At 51.5% G+C, this 15,665-nt stretch overlaps 1 protein-coding gene across 2 annotated transcripts in view; it reads left to right on the top strand.

Moving 5' to 3' along the window:
- The first annotated feature begins 88 nt into the window (after nt 1-88).
- Nucleotides 89-15,665, top strand: part of LOC144935253 (uncharacterized) — a 43,275-nt gene continuing 27,698 nt past the window's right edge. For both annotated transcript variants that reach the window (XM_078861823.1, XM_078861830.1), the window contains exons 1-2: nt 89-446; nt 9,242-9,332. In XM_078861823.1, the coding sequence (XP_078717949.1) occupies nt 321-446; nt 9,242-9,332 (217 nt within the window). In that variant the 5' untranslated portion in view covers nt 89-320. The remainder of the gene's footprint in view (nt 447-9,241; nt 9,333-15,665) is intronic.

Below are 15,665 nucleotides of genomic sequence, written 5' to 3' on the forward strand. Positions count from 1 at the left end.
TTTGGGGCGGTGTTGGAGTTTGGGGCGGTGCTGCCGCTGCTGGAGGGGAGGCGTGGGACGGCACCGGGGTCTGATCGCCTGTGGGGGTGACTGGTGGGAGGGGGGGAAGAGTCGCGTAGAGTGCGTGGAGAGAGGTGGAGAGAGACAGAGTGAGAGAGAGAGAGTTCAAGCTTGAAACAGCGAGCGCGCATGGCGGGAGGGAGTGAGCGAGTTTTCGCTCATCATCATCATCCTCCCCCTTCTCTTCTTCATTCTCGTCCTCCTGTTGCTCTCCCTGCTACCGCCGTCGCCGCCACTGCTGTTGCCTCGGGCCGGCAGGGATGGAAGTGGGGCCACGGGGCGGTCTCTGGGACGTGTTCTCCGCGTGCGACGAAGACGGAGATGGCTGGGTGGACGTGGGGCACTTCGTGAGACTCGCGGCGTCTCACCTGCCCAGCGAGCAGGAGGTGAGAGACGCACCTGATTAGCCACTCACCTGCCCAGCGAACAGGAGGTGAGAGACGCACCTGGTACAGGGGATCAATCCCTGACGCCCTAACCTTTACCGGTGACTCACATAGCCAGCCGCTCACCTGCTTAGCCACTCACCTGGCCAGTGAACAGGTGAGCGCACCTGGTACAGGGACCAAACCATGACGACCTCACCTCGCAGGTGATTTACCTGGCCAGCGAGGTTCGTAGACCCACGCGCGCTGCCGTCAGGTGTGGCGTTCTGTGTTTGGTGTCGACTTCGGTAACTAACACCCTGTGCGTCCATATGCCTCTGTGGTGTATCCTTTTTGTATGGACACTGTGTCCGTATGTGTGTGCATGTTGCGGTGTGTGAACATCAGTACTGGGGAGACAAAGGCGGCCGGCCCGGGGTCCTGTCCACGCCGCTCCCTTGTGTGCCGTCGCGACCTTAATACGTCCCTGCAGATATATCCGTACACACACACAAGAGTTCACACACTTTACACATTCATACACCTGCCCCGGCAGTCTGTAACAGGCTATAAGGCGGATCATTTTGTGTGTGTATGAATGTACATTGTGTTCATTCTGTGTGTGTGTGGGGAGCGGTAGCGCGCTGCGCTATGAACCCGGCGACCCGGGTTCGATTCCCGCTCACGGCCAACACCGGTGACGATGATCTGAACCGGTCCTGGGCCACCCCTAGGTCGACTCAGCCTCAAATGAGTACCTGGTGCGGTGTATGAAATATCAGCACTGGAGAGACAAAGGCGGCCGGGCGTGATGCTGGCCACCCACCCCCTCGAGTGCCGTGCCGGCCTTGATAGGTGCTCGCTAACAACACTTGCTCCAACAGTTCGGTGAGGCTATACGGGGGCTCTTTGTCTTTGTTTTATATGGTGGGAGTGACAGTGCAGCGATTGGTCCACTGCGTTAACCAAACCCTCGCGAGCCAAGTTCGATTCCTACTCATTCCCAACATCAGTGACAAATATCTGAACCGGGTCTGGGCCTCCCCTAGGTCGACTCAGCATTAAACACAATCCCTGGCACGGTGTGTAAACATTGGCACTGCCACATGTACCCGTACGTAGCCAACCACCTCCCTCATCTGCCCGGTTGGCGTTCAGAGTTGCTCGCTACGCAGCACTTGCCCCTGCAGTCTGTTAGAGACTATCGGGGGCATCTTTGTATTGTGTATGCACGCTCATTGTGTGCGCGCGTGTGTATCACTTTGCTCGCTGTGTCACGACAGTCAGGGTCCGGTGTCGCGTGGGAACCCTAGAAGGTTGAGAGGAACGCTCTCTGGTATTGCCCGTGCGGGTTCATTCCTCTGTGTTTTTGCAAGTCGCTTCTTTCTATATATTTTTTTACAAAAATCAGCAACCGGTACTGCCCGCACACACAACGAATACTACTGCAGTGCTACTTTTATTTGACCAGGTAAGGCTCACTGAGCTGTACACCTGTACAGTAGTTATTTTTTTCAGAAGCGACCAATACACGCCCAGATGTCGAGACACAGTGCGTCATTTGAACAAAGAATCATCATAGTGATATAATTTTAACTTATTTTTTTTGTTATAGACGCACGTGATGACCTTCTGTTAGGCATTCATGTTTACATTTTCCGCACCTCCGATTAGCACGGTCGGCGACGTACGGCGCGAAAAAAAGTTCAACATAGATACGAACCGGGATCCCCATTGCGCAAGGGTGAAAATGACCCTTGCCGATAACATCTGGCACTACGCTGACAGTGGTTCAAGCAAGGCTGACACTGCTGATGAGACGCTGTCTGTGGAAACCGGAGCAGAGTGTTGCTCCCATGGATGGACGCAATGCTGCCCAAATTATTCAGCACTCCCAGACAGATGGCGCGTAGTTGAAGGGAAGTGTAACCATATAAATACGTTTTTTTTGTTTTATGTTGACGGACCGATGTATGAAGCAGACTGTTTGTGGGTTTATTTAAGTGATGAATTTGTGTTACGCGTCATGACCAATTGTACATTTGACTTTTGGGAAGCCTTCATCTGGTCGTGGATTGAAGTGTCTTTTGATTTTTTTTTATACTTGGCCGAAGTACTATGTTAACCAATTAGCACCGTGAATCATATACAGCATAAACAATGTGTCCTACTCTTTGGTTTTTCGGTAAAGTCACGTAGGTAAATTTTGTTGTGACGGTTCCACCTGAAGACGGAAGCTTGTGTTGCCTCCGAAACGTCGTGATTTAATTCGTTTAAAATTTTTACCTACGTGACTTTACCGAAAAAACCAAAGAGTTTGAATCCTTGCAGTCACGAAAACTTCAAATCTAGAAACAATGGGTCCTCTTCCGTTGCTAAAGAGATAAATGCTCATGCAAATCTCGACGTGTCGGCTCGTTTCCATCCTACGCTGCGACGTCAATTCATGGTGCGTTCAGTGTTTCCTGGACGTATCAAACCCATTCTAACCGATTCTACAAATATGCCACATTTTAAAAAAAATCGAAACCAAACCGTAAAGATAATCGCCTTCAAATCGACGCCCAAAGCGTCTTATTGGGATGGTGCCGAAAGGTTTACTGAGGTTTGATGTTGGCCTGCTTTGTGGACCTGCCCATGAGTAGCAGATCCAGTGATGGCAGTTGAAGTCATCACAGAAGTTGAATGAGCAATAACATCAAATATGAATAGAAGACAAATGGTTTGGTGATGCTGCTGCTGCGTTGGCAGTGGTGAACGAGCACCACTGCCAAGGGACATTACCCGAAACGTCACCTGTTGTTGTTTTTTTACTGTAAAGGCCACAGTTATGACGAATTTGTCGGTTTTTTTGCAATTCTATTAATAGTACAGTGCTCATATCAATAACAGCATTTGGGTGGAGCTGCGGCGCAGTTGTTAGCGCACTGCACTCTTGACTAAAACACCCGCCCGACCTGAGTTCAATTCCCGGCCGCAGCGAACATCAGTGGCTCATGATGTCAGAACCGGTCCTTGTCCCACGCGACCTTGGCAAACCCGCACAGACCCAGCATGGTGAAGTTTGGTCACGCAGCCCTGGCGACAGACGGGTCCTTCATCCAGCAGTGGATTGGGACTGCACACAGAGACACGGTCTGCCGGTAGCTGAAGTATTCGAGTCGCCAGTGTCGTGTTGACGCTGCGAGTGGTTGGCCCAGGTGGGCATAGGTGGGCACAGGTAAGCACAGGTGGGCACAGGTGAGCACAGGTGGGCACAGGTGAGCGAGGGGCTGGGCCTCTTGCCGTAAGTAAACGAAGCACAGAACCTGTTTCTCGAGTAACGAGTGACGTGCTCACGCCTGTGGCCATTGCACATGTACGTGGATACCTCTCTTACAAAGAAAGTACTCATCACACACGCACTGTCAGTAACAACACAAAGACATCAACTGATGTGTACACACAAAGACAACTGCCACACACAAAGACACACGTAGGCACAGAGACATACAGTACGCATTGAGTCACACAGACACAGCAAGTAACAGAAGACACACATGCACAAACACATAAAGACAAATATCCCCCGTGTAGCCTTAACAGACTGCTGGGGCAAGCGCTGTTAGCAAGCGCCTGCGAAGACCGCCTTTGTCTCCCCAGTGGCGATGATTTTACACACCGCACCAGGTACTCATTTGAGGCTGAGTCGACCTGGGCGATGCTCATGACCGGTTCAGAAAATCGTCGCTGGGTTGTTGGCCGTGAGCGGGAGTCGAACTCGGGCTGTCGAGCAGCAGCTACCGACCGCTCCACACCCGTGAAGACACGCAAACAGAAACCTCACGCCCGGCGGGCGTGAGGATTGTGTTTGAGTGAGAGAATGCGCAGCAGGGCACGTCGAGTGGCCGTCTGAGTGGTGTTTTGGGTCGTTACCGCCCTTTAGGGGGCTTCAATATCGAGACACGAAGCGGGGTCGACTGCCATATGAAGCAGCTGATCGCACTTGTAAGACGTGTGTTTGTGTTCTTGTGAGTATTGTGCGTGTATCTGTGTGTGTGTCTGCGTGCTTGTCTTTGTGTGTGTATTTCTTTTTATTTGTCATTGGGTGTCTCCGTTTTGCGTGTATTTTTGTGTCTACGTGTGTGTGTGGGAGGACGTGGAGTGTTTAGCGAACTGCGCTTCCAACTCAGCCGCCAACCCGAGTTCGATTCCCAATCACAACCAAAATAACAGTGGCGAATAGTTGAACCGGTCCGAGGCCTCCCCACGGTCGAGTCAGCCTCAAATGAGAACCTGGTACGACATACAGTGGATAAACATCGGCACTAGGGAGACAAAGGCGACCGGGCGTGGTTTTGGCCACACCTCGTGTGCCTTAATAGGTGCTCGCCAACAGCACTTGCCCCACCAGTCTTTTGAGACGATACGGTAGATCTTAGTCTTGCGTTTGTGCATTTCCAGTCACCCTAGCCAGTGAACTCACAACATCCGTGCGTGTGTCTCGTGCCCTCCTGTCAGCCAGCGAGCCTACGCCACTCCACGTGGCCTCAAATGTGCACCTAGCCTGGCACGTGCGCCGGGGTGACGTCCCCGCCACTTGCTTGGTGTATGTGAATACGTTTTATATTTTTTATTGCTGTTGTTGGTGTTGCGTGTCGGATGGAATTTGGTTAATTCCTGAGCCATTACTTTCTGGCGGCAGATGCTCAACTGCCCACACCCTCGCTGATGAAACCCGGCGAAGTTGAAACTGTTCCAGGAATGTTGCCTGCGGCTTAAAAGAAACGCGGCTGCAAAACGCTGGCTCGGAAGGCTGATGGACTGAAACATTTTGTTCGAAAGTTTATGTTTACGTGGCCAAGCTATAGCTCGTCTCGTTGTTAACGAGCGAATTACGGATAGATTGCTTGTGGGTGGTGGGGCGGGGGGGTTACTGGACTCCGTGGGGTCTTAAAGACCTCGACGCACGGTCCGATTTTACGCTCGGACAGTCGCGTAACGCGGCCCGTTGGCACGGGCCCCTGGGCGCAGCCGATGGAGTGGGGGGCTCTCCTCGTGGTGGCCCCGCTGGGCCCATGGGCCCCCGTGCAGTTGCAGCGCCTGCAAACTCGCCAGCTACGCCACTGCTCTCCAACCTCTCTTCCATCACATAGCCTCTCCTCTCCCGTCTCACCTTAAACTCTCCTGACTCTTCCCCTTGCCATTGTTTTCTGTTCGTCACTCTCCTCATCTCTGCCACTCTCTTTCCTCCCACTGGCCGTCTCTCTCCATCTTATTCCAATTCTCCTCGATCATGCCCTCGGAAACCTTATCGCCCTTTAAAAGGACTTCTTCAGCGGAGAAATCGGACGTCACCCCACGGTCAACTAAAGAGCACAAGGGCTGAGAGAGAACTAGAGGGTGGAGGAGAGGGCGGCGGTAGCTTTTGCCCGGCACTATCTGTCCCTGTCGTCCTAACTTCTCTGTTTCTCAACTCCATGTGAATGTTCTCTGTCTCTCAACTCCATGTGAATGTTCTCTGTCTCTCAACTCCATGTGGATGTTCTCTGTCTCTCAACTCCATGTGGATGTTCTCTGTCTCTCAACTCCATGTGGATGTTCTCTGTCTCTCAACTCCATGTGGATGTGCTCTGTCTCTCAACTCCATATGAATGTTCTCTGTCTCTCAACTTCATGTGAATGTTCTCTGTCTCTCAACTCCATGTGAATGTGCTCTGTCTCTCAACTCCATATGAATGTTCTCTGTCTCTCAACTCCATGTGGATGTTCTCTGTCTCTCAACTCCATGTGAATGTGCTCTGTCTCTCAACTCCATATGAATGTTCTCTGTCTCTCAACTTCATGTGAATGTTCTCTGTCTCTCAACTCCATGTGAATGTTCTCTGTCTCTCAACTCCATGTGGATGTTCTCTGTCTCTCAACTTCATGTGGATGTTCTCTGTCTCTCAACTCCATGTGAATGTTCTCTGTCTCTCAACTCCATGTGAATGTTCTCTGTCTCTCAACTCCATGTGGATGTTCTCTGTCTCTCAACTCCATGTGAATGTTCTCTGTCTCTCAACTCCATGTGGATGTTCTCTGTCTCTCAACTCCATGTGAATGTTCTCTGTCTCTCAACTCCATGTGGATGTTCTCTGTCTCTCAACTCCATGTGAGTGTTCTCTGTCTCTCAACTCCATGTGAATGTTCTCTGTCTCTCAACTCCATGTGGATGTTCTCTGTCTCTCAACTCCATGTGAATGTTCTCTGTCTCTCAACTCCATGTGGATGTTCTCTGTCTCTCAACTCCATGTGGATGTTCTCTGTCTCTCAACTCCATGTGAGTGTTCTCTGTCTCTCAACTCCATGTGAGTGTTCTCTGTCTCTCAACTCCATGTGGATGTTCTCTGTCTCTCAACTCCATGTGGATGTTCTCTGTCTCTCAACTCCATGTGAATGTTCTCTGTCTCTCAACTCCATGTGAATGTTCTCTGTCTCTCAACTCCATGTGGATGTTCTCTGTCTCTCAACTTCATGTGGATGTTCTCTGTCTCTCAACTCCATGTGGATGTTCTCTGTCTCTCAACTCCATGTGGATGTTCTCTGTCTCTCAACTTCATGTGGATGTTCTCTGTCTCTCAACTCCATGTGGATGTTCTCTGTCTCTCAACTCCATGTGAATGTTCTCTGTCTCTCAACTCCATGTGAATGTTCTCTGTCTCTCAACTCCATGTGGATGTTCTCTGTCTCTCAACTCCATGTGAGTGTTCTCTGTCTCTCAACTCCATGTGAATGTTCTCTGTCTCTCAACTCCATGTGGATGTTCTCTGTCTCTCAACTCCATGTGGATGTTCTCTGTCTCTCAACTCCATGTGAGTGTTCTCTGTCTCTCAACTCCATGTGAATGTTCTCTGTCTCTCAATTCCATGTGAGTGTTCTCTGTCTCTCAACTCCATGTGGATGTTCTCTGTCTCTCAACTCCATGTGAATGTTCTCTGTCTCTCAACTCCATGTGGATGTTCTCTGTCTCTCAACTCCATGTGAATGTTCTCTGTCTCTCAACTCCATGTGGATGTTCTCTGTCTCTCAACTCCATGTGAGTGTTCTCTGTCTCTCAACTCCATGTGAATGTTCTCTGTCTCTCAACTCCATGTGGATGTTCTCTGTCTCTCAACTCCATGTGAATGTTCTCTGTCTCTCAACTCCATGTGGATGTTCTCTGTCTCTCAACTCCATGTGAATGTTCTCTGTCTCTCAACTCCATGTGGATGTTCTCTGTCTCTCAACTCCATGTGAATGTTCTCTGTCTCTCAACTCCATGTGGATGTTCTCTGTCTCTCGCGAGTGCTCTGCTGCTGTGGCCGCTCGCTTCAGCCCCAAAAAAAAGTTCGGGGCGGTTCCGCTCCATCGGTCGCTTTTGTTCTCGCTCACCGCGAGCACTGGAGCGTAACGAGCCGACCTGGTGTAGGGTGGCAGATTTGGGGAGTGGTGGTGGTGGTGGGCCGATCTGGGGGAGGGGTGTTGGGGTGGGAGGTCTGGGGGATGGGATGAAATGCGCTCGGATGGCAGAGGAAATAAAGGATGAAGGGGAAAGGGGGGAGGGAGAGGGGTCAGGGTGGGCTTAGGGTTCCTCTAAGCCTCTCTCCCCCCCACCAGCCGGCATTCCCGAAGGAATGCGATTCGCCTTGTCCCGCACTTTCGTGGTGTCCGTGTGTCTTCTCGGTTCGGGTTGTTCGCGTTGTTGGTTCTGCACATTCGGTCGGGTGGGTTGTTCTGCTCGTGCAGTTGAACACGATGCAGCCCCTCTGTTCTCAATCCCACTGATGGGCGACTATGATTGCCTCTCCACCACAACCACGCTGCTGCTGCTGGTGGTGGTGCTGCTGCTGGTGGTGGTGGTGCTTGTTTGATCATTGCCCTGCACTGCGCCACGCCGCTCAGCGCGGGTTGCTCTGAACGATTGGTCAGCCCCAGGACAGGTTCAGATATAATAATAATAATTGACTTAAATCTTGACTTAAAGCTTTCGTGGCTGCAGGGATTCATATTCTTGTTTCTTTCGGTAAAGTCACGTAGAAGGGAAATAATAAAATAATATGGATATAAAAAATAACATTATTTTATTATTTCCCTTCTACGTGACTTTACCGAAAGAACCAATAATTTACTTATATATCCAGAATAGTCGTAGGACTCTTTTTCAGGAGAGACCCGCTGCTACATTGGGTTGTTTTTGCTTCATTTGCAAGATGCTTGAAGCCAATTAACGATGAGTTTGCGTGTTATCTTACACCACGTGGGACAAAACCGGAGCACCCGGGGAAAACCCACGCCTTGCACGAGGCAGGCAACACTCCAGCCCTCGTACAGATGGCAACAGATGGCGATTAGTCCACTTGCCGTACTGCCTTCTCACGGGCGAGCCAGGGTACGGCACCATCCTTGACATCCACGGGAAGGGAGTTTCACAACATTCGTGTGTGATCCATCAACCCGCGCCTTGCACAGCGCTGGATTTACAAGGTGCGTGCGCCACCATTTCCCCCAGTTGGTATCGCTCGCCACTGATGGTAGCCGTGGCTGGGAACCCGTAGCTCATTCCCTTGTGTAACGCGCCGGGCAAATAGGTGCTCGCTAACAGCACTTGCTCAAACAGTCTGCTAAAGCCTGGAGGGGGTAGGGGGGGGTGTCTTTGTCTGTGGATACTGTCTTTGTTTTTATTACACGTGCATGTCTACGAAGGCGCGTGTGTCTCTCGATGCATACTCGATGTGTCTGCGTGTCCTCGCAAACAGCACTTGCCTCAAACGTCTTGCAAGGCTATACGGGGGATCTTTGTCTTTGTTTGACTGCAGGCGGTTGCCCTGGGGAGGCTGCTGGACCCCAAGGGGCTGGGCCTGATCGACTTCGACGCCTTCTGCCGCGGGGTCTCCGCGTTCGGAGGAGGTAGAGGAGCGACTCGCCTCTTCACTCAGAACTTCCACCTCTTCACTCACCTTTCTCTCCTCTGCACTCACCCTCCTACCTATTCACTCGCCCTCCCACCTCGTCACTCAACTGCTGACCCTTAAACTCGCCCTCCCACCTCGTCACTGACCTCCTGACCCCTACACTCGCCCTCCCACCTCTTCACTGACCTCTTGACCCCTACACTCGCCCTCCCACCTCGTCACTCACCTCCTGACCCCTAAACTCGCCCTCCCACCTCTTCACTCACCTCCTGACCCCGACACTCATCCTCCCACCTCGTCACTCACCTCCTGACCCCTAAACTCGCCCTCCCACCTCTTCACTCACCTCCTGACCCCGACACTCACCCTCCCACCTCGTCACTCATCTCCTGACCCCTAAACTCGCCCTCCCACCTCGTCACTCACCTCCTGACCCCGACACTCACCCTCCCACCTCGTCACTCATTTCCTGACCCCTAAACTCGCCCTCCGACCTCGTCACTCACCTCCTGACCCCTAAACTCGCCCTCCGACCTCGTCACTCACCTCCTGACCCCTACACTCGCCCTCCCACCTCGTCACTCACCTCCTGACCCCTACACTCGCCCTCCCACCTCTTCACTTACTCGGCAGGCAGCTGTCTCGTGCGGTTTCAATTCACCGCAAAGCGAGGGAACACCTGTACGCATGTCAAACTTCTTTCGCACCGCACGTAGCCAACCGTGCTCATCGGACGTGCGTCCGTAATTGACACGACGGTCCGATGTAGCCGCCTCCCCCAGCTCTGCCTCTGGCCCAGGCCTCCTCCTTCGCGGGTTTAGGATGCTCACCGCGTGCGGATTAAGTCCGCGCTCCTGTGAGTATAAGCGAGGCACGCCGGGGGGGGGGGAGGTCGTGGGTGGATTTGGGAAACAGCGGAGAGACACGGGGGGGTGGGGGTGGGTGGGGGAGCTCGCTCAGCAACCCCGATCACGCAGAGCTGGAGATGCCAATTAAAATCGTGCGTCTCTGTGTGTCTCTTTGCAAATCCGTGTGTCTCTGTGCCCCTCTGCGCATCTCTATACGCACCTTTGCATCCGCGCATCACAAAGGGAAATCTGCTCCACTACTGTTCCAACACCCGCCTGGCTGCGAGGTGGCCAGGAGATGGCAGTAGTATAGCCAGTGGCTTCTGGGATCCATCTGTGTGGAGATTTCGAGTGTTCATGATCTCTTACTCTCTAGATCCTGCGGGTTCTAAGTATCCCCAATGGCAGCAACCTCCACCAACTGAGTCTTGAGGCTCCGTGAGTCTTTCCAGAGATGGAGCGATGGTGCAGTGGTTAACACACTGCCCCTACCCTATGAACCCGGCAACCTGAGGTCGATTCCCGGCCCTGGCCAACATCGTTGGCGAGTGATATCGGAACCGATCCTGGGCACCCCCTTCATCAACACGTGTCATCAAACGTTCGTACGTGTGAGCCATGTGACCGGCCAGAGGGGCGGAGGAACAAATCATTTTAGAGAGGCAGGAGGAGATGGAGGATGGGGGATGGGAGAGCGGAGGAAGGGCAGCGGGGCAGGGTGGTTAATGTAGAGGGGGGGGGGGCAGGGTGGTTACTATAGAGCCGTGTCAACATGAAGTGGGGTTGGGGGGTGCAAGTGGAGTTGGGGGAAGAGGAGCCATGGAGACACAGAGACGCAGACAGGGAGAGACACACGGGAACGCAGACACGGATGACTGCGATAGATTTGAAGCTGCGGCCAGACACGGAGAAATACATGGGGACGAACACAGAGACGTGGTGAAAAGAACACACCACTGTGGTGATTTCTACACACGTGGTCGCATCCACGCGTGCAAGCGTCGCGAAGCTTCGAGGACCAATATTAATCGGTTGTGAATTGATGCGTCGTTAAAATCAATTCGCATTCACCGCCTTTGCGTGTACAGCTCAGCTGAGTCTGACACCCGCGTGGCCACTGACGGTGGATTCCGGCTACAGCAATGAGTAGTCTTCGTGTCTGCAGTGGCCGACGATTAGGCACAGAGGCAATGATTTATTATGTGTTATGTATTCTTATTTTTACGTGTGGTGCGATGTTAACTACCTCGCCTGTTATACAGGAGATCGTGGTTTCGATCCCGCACCTGACGCTTGTATATTTGGAGTTAACGTGTCTCTCTCCCCATGGTCACGTGGACTTTTCTCTGGGTCCTCCGGGTTTTTCTCTCCACCTTTAGAATCAATATTTGGCTGCTATAATTTTCCACATGATGAGCCACTTCGTTGAGCTACCATCTTTGGCCAGATTGCATCTGAAAAAGAGCTACATAGCTCAGTAGGCCTTACCTGGTTAAATAAAAATAGTTTAGTTTATTATCATCTTTTTCCAACACAAACGGTTCCTTTTAATCAACGGGCAGTTCACCAGCAATTGCCTTAAGCAAGGCTGACTGCTGATGAGACAATGCATGTCGAAACCGGTCCAGAGTGTGTTTGCATTCAACCGATGCTGCTGAAGAGATGTACACCCAGGAGGCCGTGCGCCCGATATGACGTGTACTTTGTTGTATATATATGCGGAGAGACGAAAATGTGACGAGGCGTGATGTCTGCTTATTTTTTCGTCACAGAATGAACGTCTGGCCCCCCTACCGCACGACTCTTGGGGTACTTATCGATTAGGGGACTTGGTGTCTCAACATGGGCTGCTACCGGCACGATACGGGGAACGTCAACTAGGGCACTGTGGTCACGTGGCTCCTTGCTTACCCTGGGTTTGACCCTGCTCGCCCTGGTCGCCTTGGTCTTGTTCATATTGTTCATGTTTTTGTTTTCTGTTTGTTGCGGTTGCACCCGATTCAAGAGCCGAATGGCTCACAGGGCTACACCAAATAAATGAACTTGAAACTTGTCTTGGAGCTAGAGACCCTCGTAGGCCTCGTGACTGTCGAGACTTGGAGATCGGCAAGAGCTCCCTCGGGAGCTTTCCCAGGAGGGACCCCTGGCAAGGGGCTCCCAACGAAACTCGGGAGTCGGGAGGGACACCCTGGGAAAGGGAGCTCACCAGGGGGCTTTGCGAGGACGGACGTTAGGTGTTGATGTTGGAGGGCTGTTGCTGATACGGGCTGTCTCGATATATCCTGCCACACTTGGCTAGTCTCGAGGTTTGGGCATTATTTACCAAACACATGAATCTGGCAGCCCAGGTGATTGAGGCGTGAACGTTGCGACAGGTAGCAACAACTCCGGGCTCTCTTCGTGTAGAAGTCAGTGGCGTCATGAACTGGACAAACACGTGCCCTTTCATACCGCACAGCCAGGAAATGGCACGCAATCTGAGTCTCTATTTGTGCAGCACTCCTACGTGTGTGTGTGTGTGCACGAGCATTACGATCCGTGCATATTATTTGTACCGTGCATGTGTGTGTGCGTTAGTGTCTTGTGTGTACAATTGGTATGTGTACGTGTGCACAGATTGTAACAACTACCAGGGCATCTTCCTCAGTGTGCTGGGAAAGGCCTTGGCAAAGCAATATTCCCCATCGCCTTGCCAGACTCGCTGAGGCCTTGGCGGTCTTGCGCGGATGCCATATTCTTTGTCGGGCTACTACAGCAGAAGGCATTTCAAAGGGACCGATATCTCTCACTTATTGACCTCGTCAAGGCCTATGCTGTAGACAAGGGATCTGGGTTGTTCTTCATGCTTTTGGAGTCCCTGAGCCTATGCCCACGATCATTAAGGACCTTCATGATGGTGGGCATGCCCGGTGAAAAGTTGTGTGGCCGGGAGTCAGAGCCATTCTCTGTTCACGTGAGGATGCGTCAGGGGTGTCCTCTGGCTCCCACATTATTTAACATCATCTTCAACCACGTAGTTCGAGAAGCCTTCCATGGCTGTACCAGTGGGATTTCTACCTGGTACATATACAATGGAAAGCTGATTGGGGGATGGCTCCCTGCTGGTTTACCATGATATGTATGCTGATGATCTGGTGGTTGCTGCTCACACTGAGAAAGAGTTGGAAGTTCTGCTGCTGAACCTGGAGAGTGCCACTAAGAGGTGGAGCCTTATCATCAGCCCCAGATCTAGTTTGGCAGCAGAGGTTTCACTCCGAATCAGCCGAGCATCATTATATTTTCATGAGCTGCGTAATATTGTGTGGAAGCTAACTTATCTGTCGCCACAGTCATGCTTTCTCTTCTCTTTGCTTGTGAAACGTGGACCCCTCAAATGGAACATCTACCCCAGTTTGAAACTTTTAGGCTGGCCTTCCTACGATCCATCCTGGGTTTAACCAGGCTTGATTGTGTGAGCTCACAAATCCTTGAAATATCTGGACACATTTCCATGAGTGAGCTCCTCCTGCGGACAAGGCTGCGTTGGCTGGGTCATGAGGCCCGCATGCCCAGCTATCACATGCCCAAGCAGCTTCTTTTAGGCTGAATAGAGAGAGCTAAACAGGCGCAGAACGGCTGGAGAAGAGGTGGACTGATGCTGTACAGGTGGATGTGGAGCTGAGTGGACTTCCCAAAGACTGATACAAGCGGTGTCAAGATAGGCCTCTGTGCAGGAGGCTTGTGAAGGATGCTACTGGGCAGTTGGAGGCAGAGGAGCGACGCAAACAACAATGAGCAGAGCGCCGGGCAGGTAAAATAGAGCAAGTTAGCACAGTGGGGGGCACAGGTGGTGCATCTGCCAGTCATCTCAGTCAGTCAACCCATGGCACCTTGGTCTTCCCCGTGACCTCCTCTCAGCGAGCCTTCGATACTTAACGCAGCCTCAAAGTGCACATCGCCTGGCACAAGCAACTTCGTGGTGAATGGCGGTTATTGTTGTAGTTGGAGACTCAATACATCACGCGCAGTCAAACAAGTTTAAGTACTCGCTAATAGGACTCGCCCCAATAGTCTGTTACAGGCTATACGGGGGATCTTTGTCTTTTTGTATGAGTGCTTGTATATGTGTTTATGTTTGTTCATTAGTAAGCCTTAGTGTGTGTTCATTAGTGTGTGTCCACGTGAATGTTTGCATTGGTGTTCGTACATGCGATAGCGCGTGCATGTGGTCACGTGTGTGTTCACTCACCAACTTCTGCTACCTGTTTGTTTATTTATACAACAGCAGTGAGAAACTGTTCAAGTCACATTCCCAACAAGAGCAGAGTGCACACGGCATTTTATAAATAAACCTGCAACTTTTCTCGGCAATTACCCCTTCCATCACTTCGGGGAAAAATATCCAAAAAGACGTGTTTATTTTGTACTCCCCCAATGTATGTATGTTGAACGTCTTTCGCACCGTGCGTGGCCAACCCTGCTAATCGGAGGTGTGGGGGGGGAATTTATATTATGTCTCGGCAGTTTAGTTCAAAAGTGGCATGCGTCATAGCTAAATAGAGTGTATGGCATACCAGTGTGGAAATTATACACACAGTTGGCTGTGTTCTTAAACGAAGAGACCTCTGATGCTTATGCTGTGGCAGAGCCAAATGCAAGCGAAGACGTCGCTTGACGCAGCATCGTGAAAGCATTTCCCAACGGAGCAGCAATCGTTGGGCAAAAACATTCCACCTCTTGTGCCCAATGCATCCCGTCGATAAGGATGCCCACGGAAATTTTTACCCACGAATCGCTCACGGCGGTTTTATTTCTGGGCGCCGTTCAGTGACGTCGAGTGGTTTCATTGGCGCAAGATTAACCATCTCGACCGTCGGCTATCTCGCTCTTTCTTTCTCTCTTTCTCTCTCACCGACGTGCTTGTTTGAACGCGTGGCGGGGGTGCTTGCCTCGCTCGCTCGTCAGGACAGCTACGGGGCCCTGGACGCTCCAGTCTCGCCTCTCTCTCTCTCTCCCCTTCTCAGAATCAGAAGATTTGTTGTTGTTGTTGTTGTTGTCAGAAACTTACATTTATCCTGGAGAAATCCGATGAGCTATGAAGCTCTTTGTCACAGATCTTCCAATAGGGGGGCGGGTCAGAAAGTTACAACAACAAACCATAGATTAAAAAAACACCTATCAGAGTGTAAAGCATAGGAAAGGAGAGCAAATCACTAAAAATAAATACGTAAAATACCAGGCGTGACAGCTCGGCCAATGACATCATCATGATTATTATTATGTCCGAGAAACGTTTTAACTGTGCAGGGCTCATTCCGTGGTCGCTATAATGGGTACAGTGCTACTTTGTGGGAAGTTATCGGTTGGTTGTGGTATGGGCGGACTGGACCCCGCCGTGATGAACAGTGGCTGTGAGCGTGAGCAGCAAGACGCCTTCAGCTGTTGAGATGACCGTGTTTATGCACACTCTTAGGTTTTTTCGGTAAAGTCACGTAGGTAAA

The sequence above is a fragment of the Lampetra fluviatilis genome, chromosome 1 (genome assembly GCF_964198595.1).
Source record: "Lampetra fluviatilis chromosome 1, kcLamFluv1.1, whole genome shotgun sequence".
NCBI lineage: Eukaryota > Metazoa > Chordata > Hyperoartia > Petromyzontiformes > Petromyzontidae > Lampetra > Lampetra fluviatilis.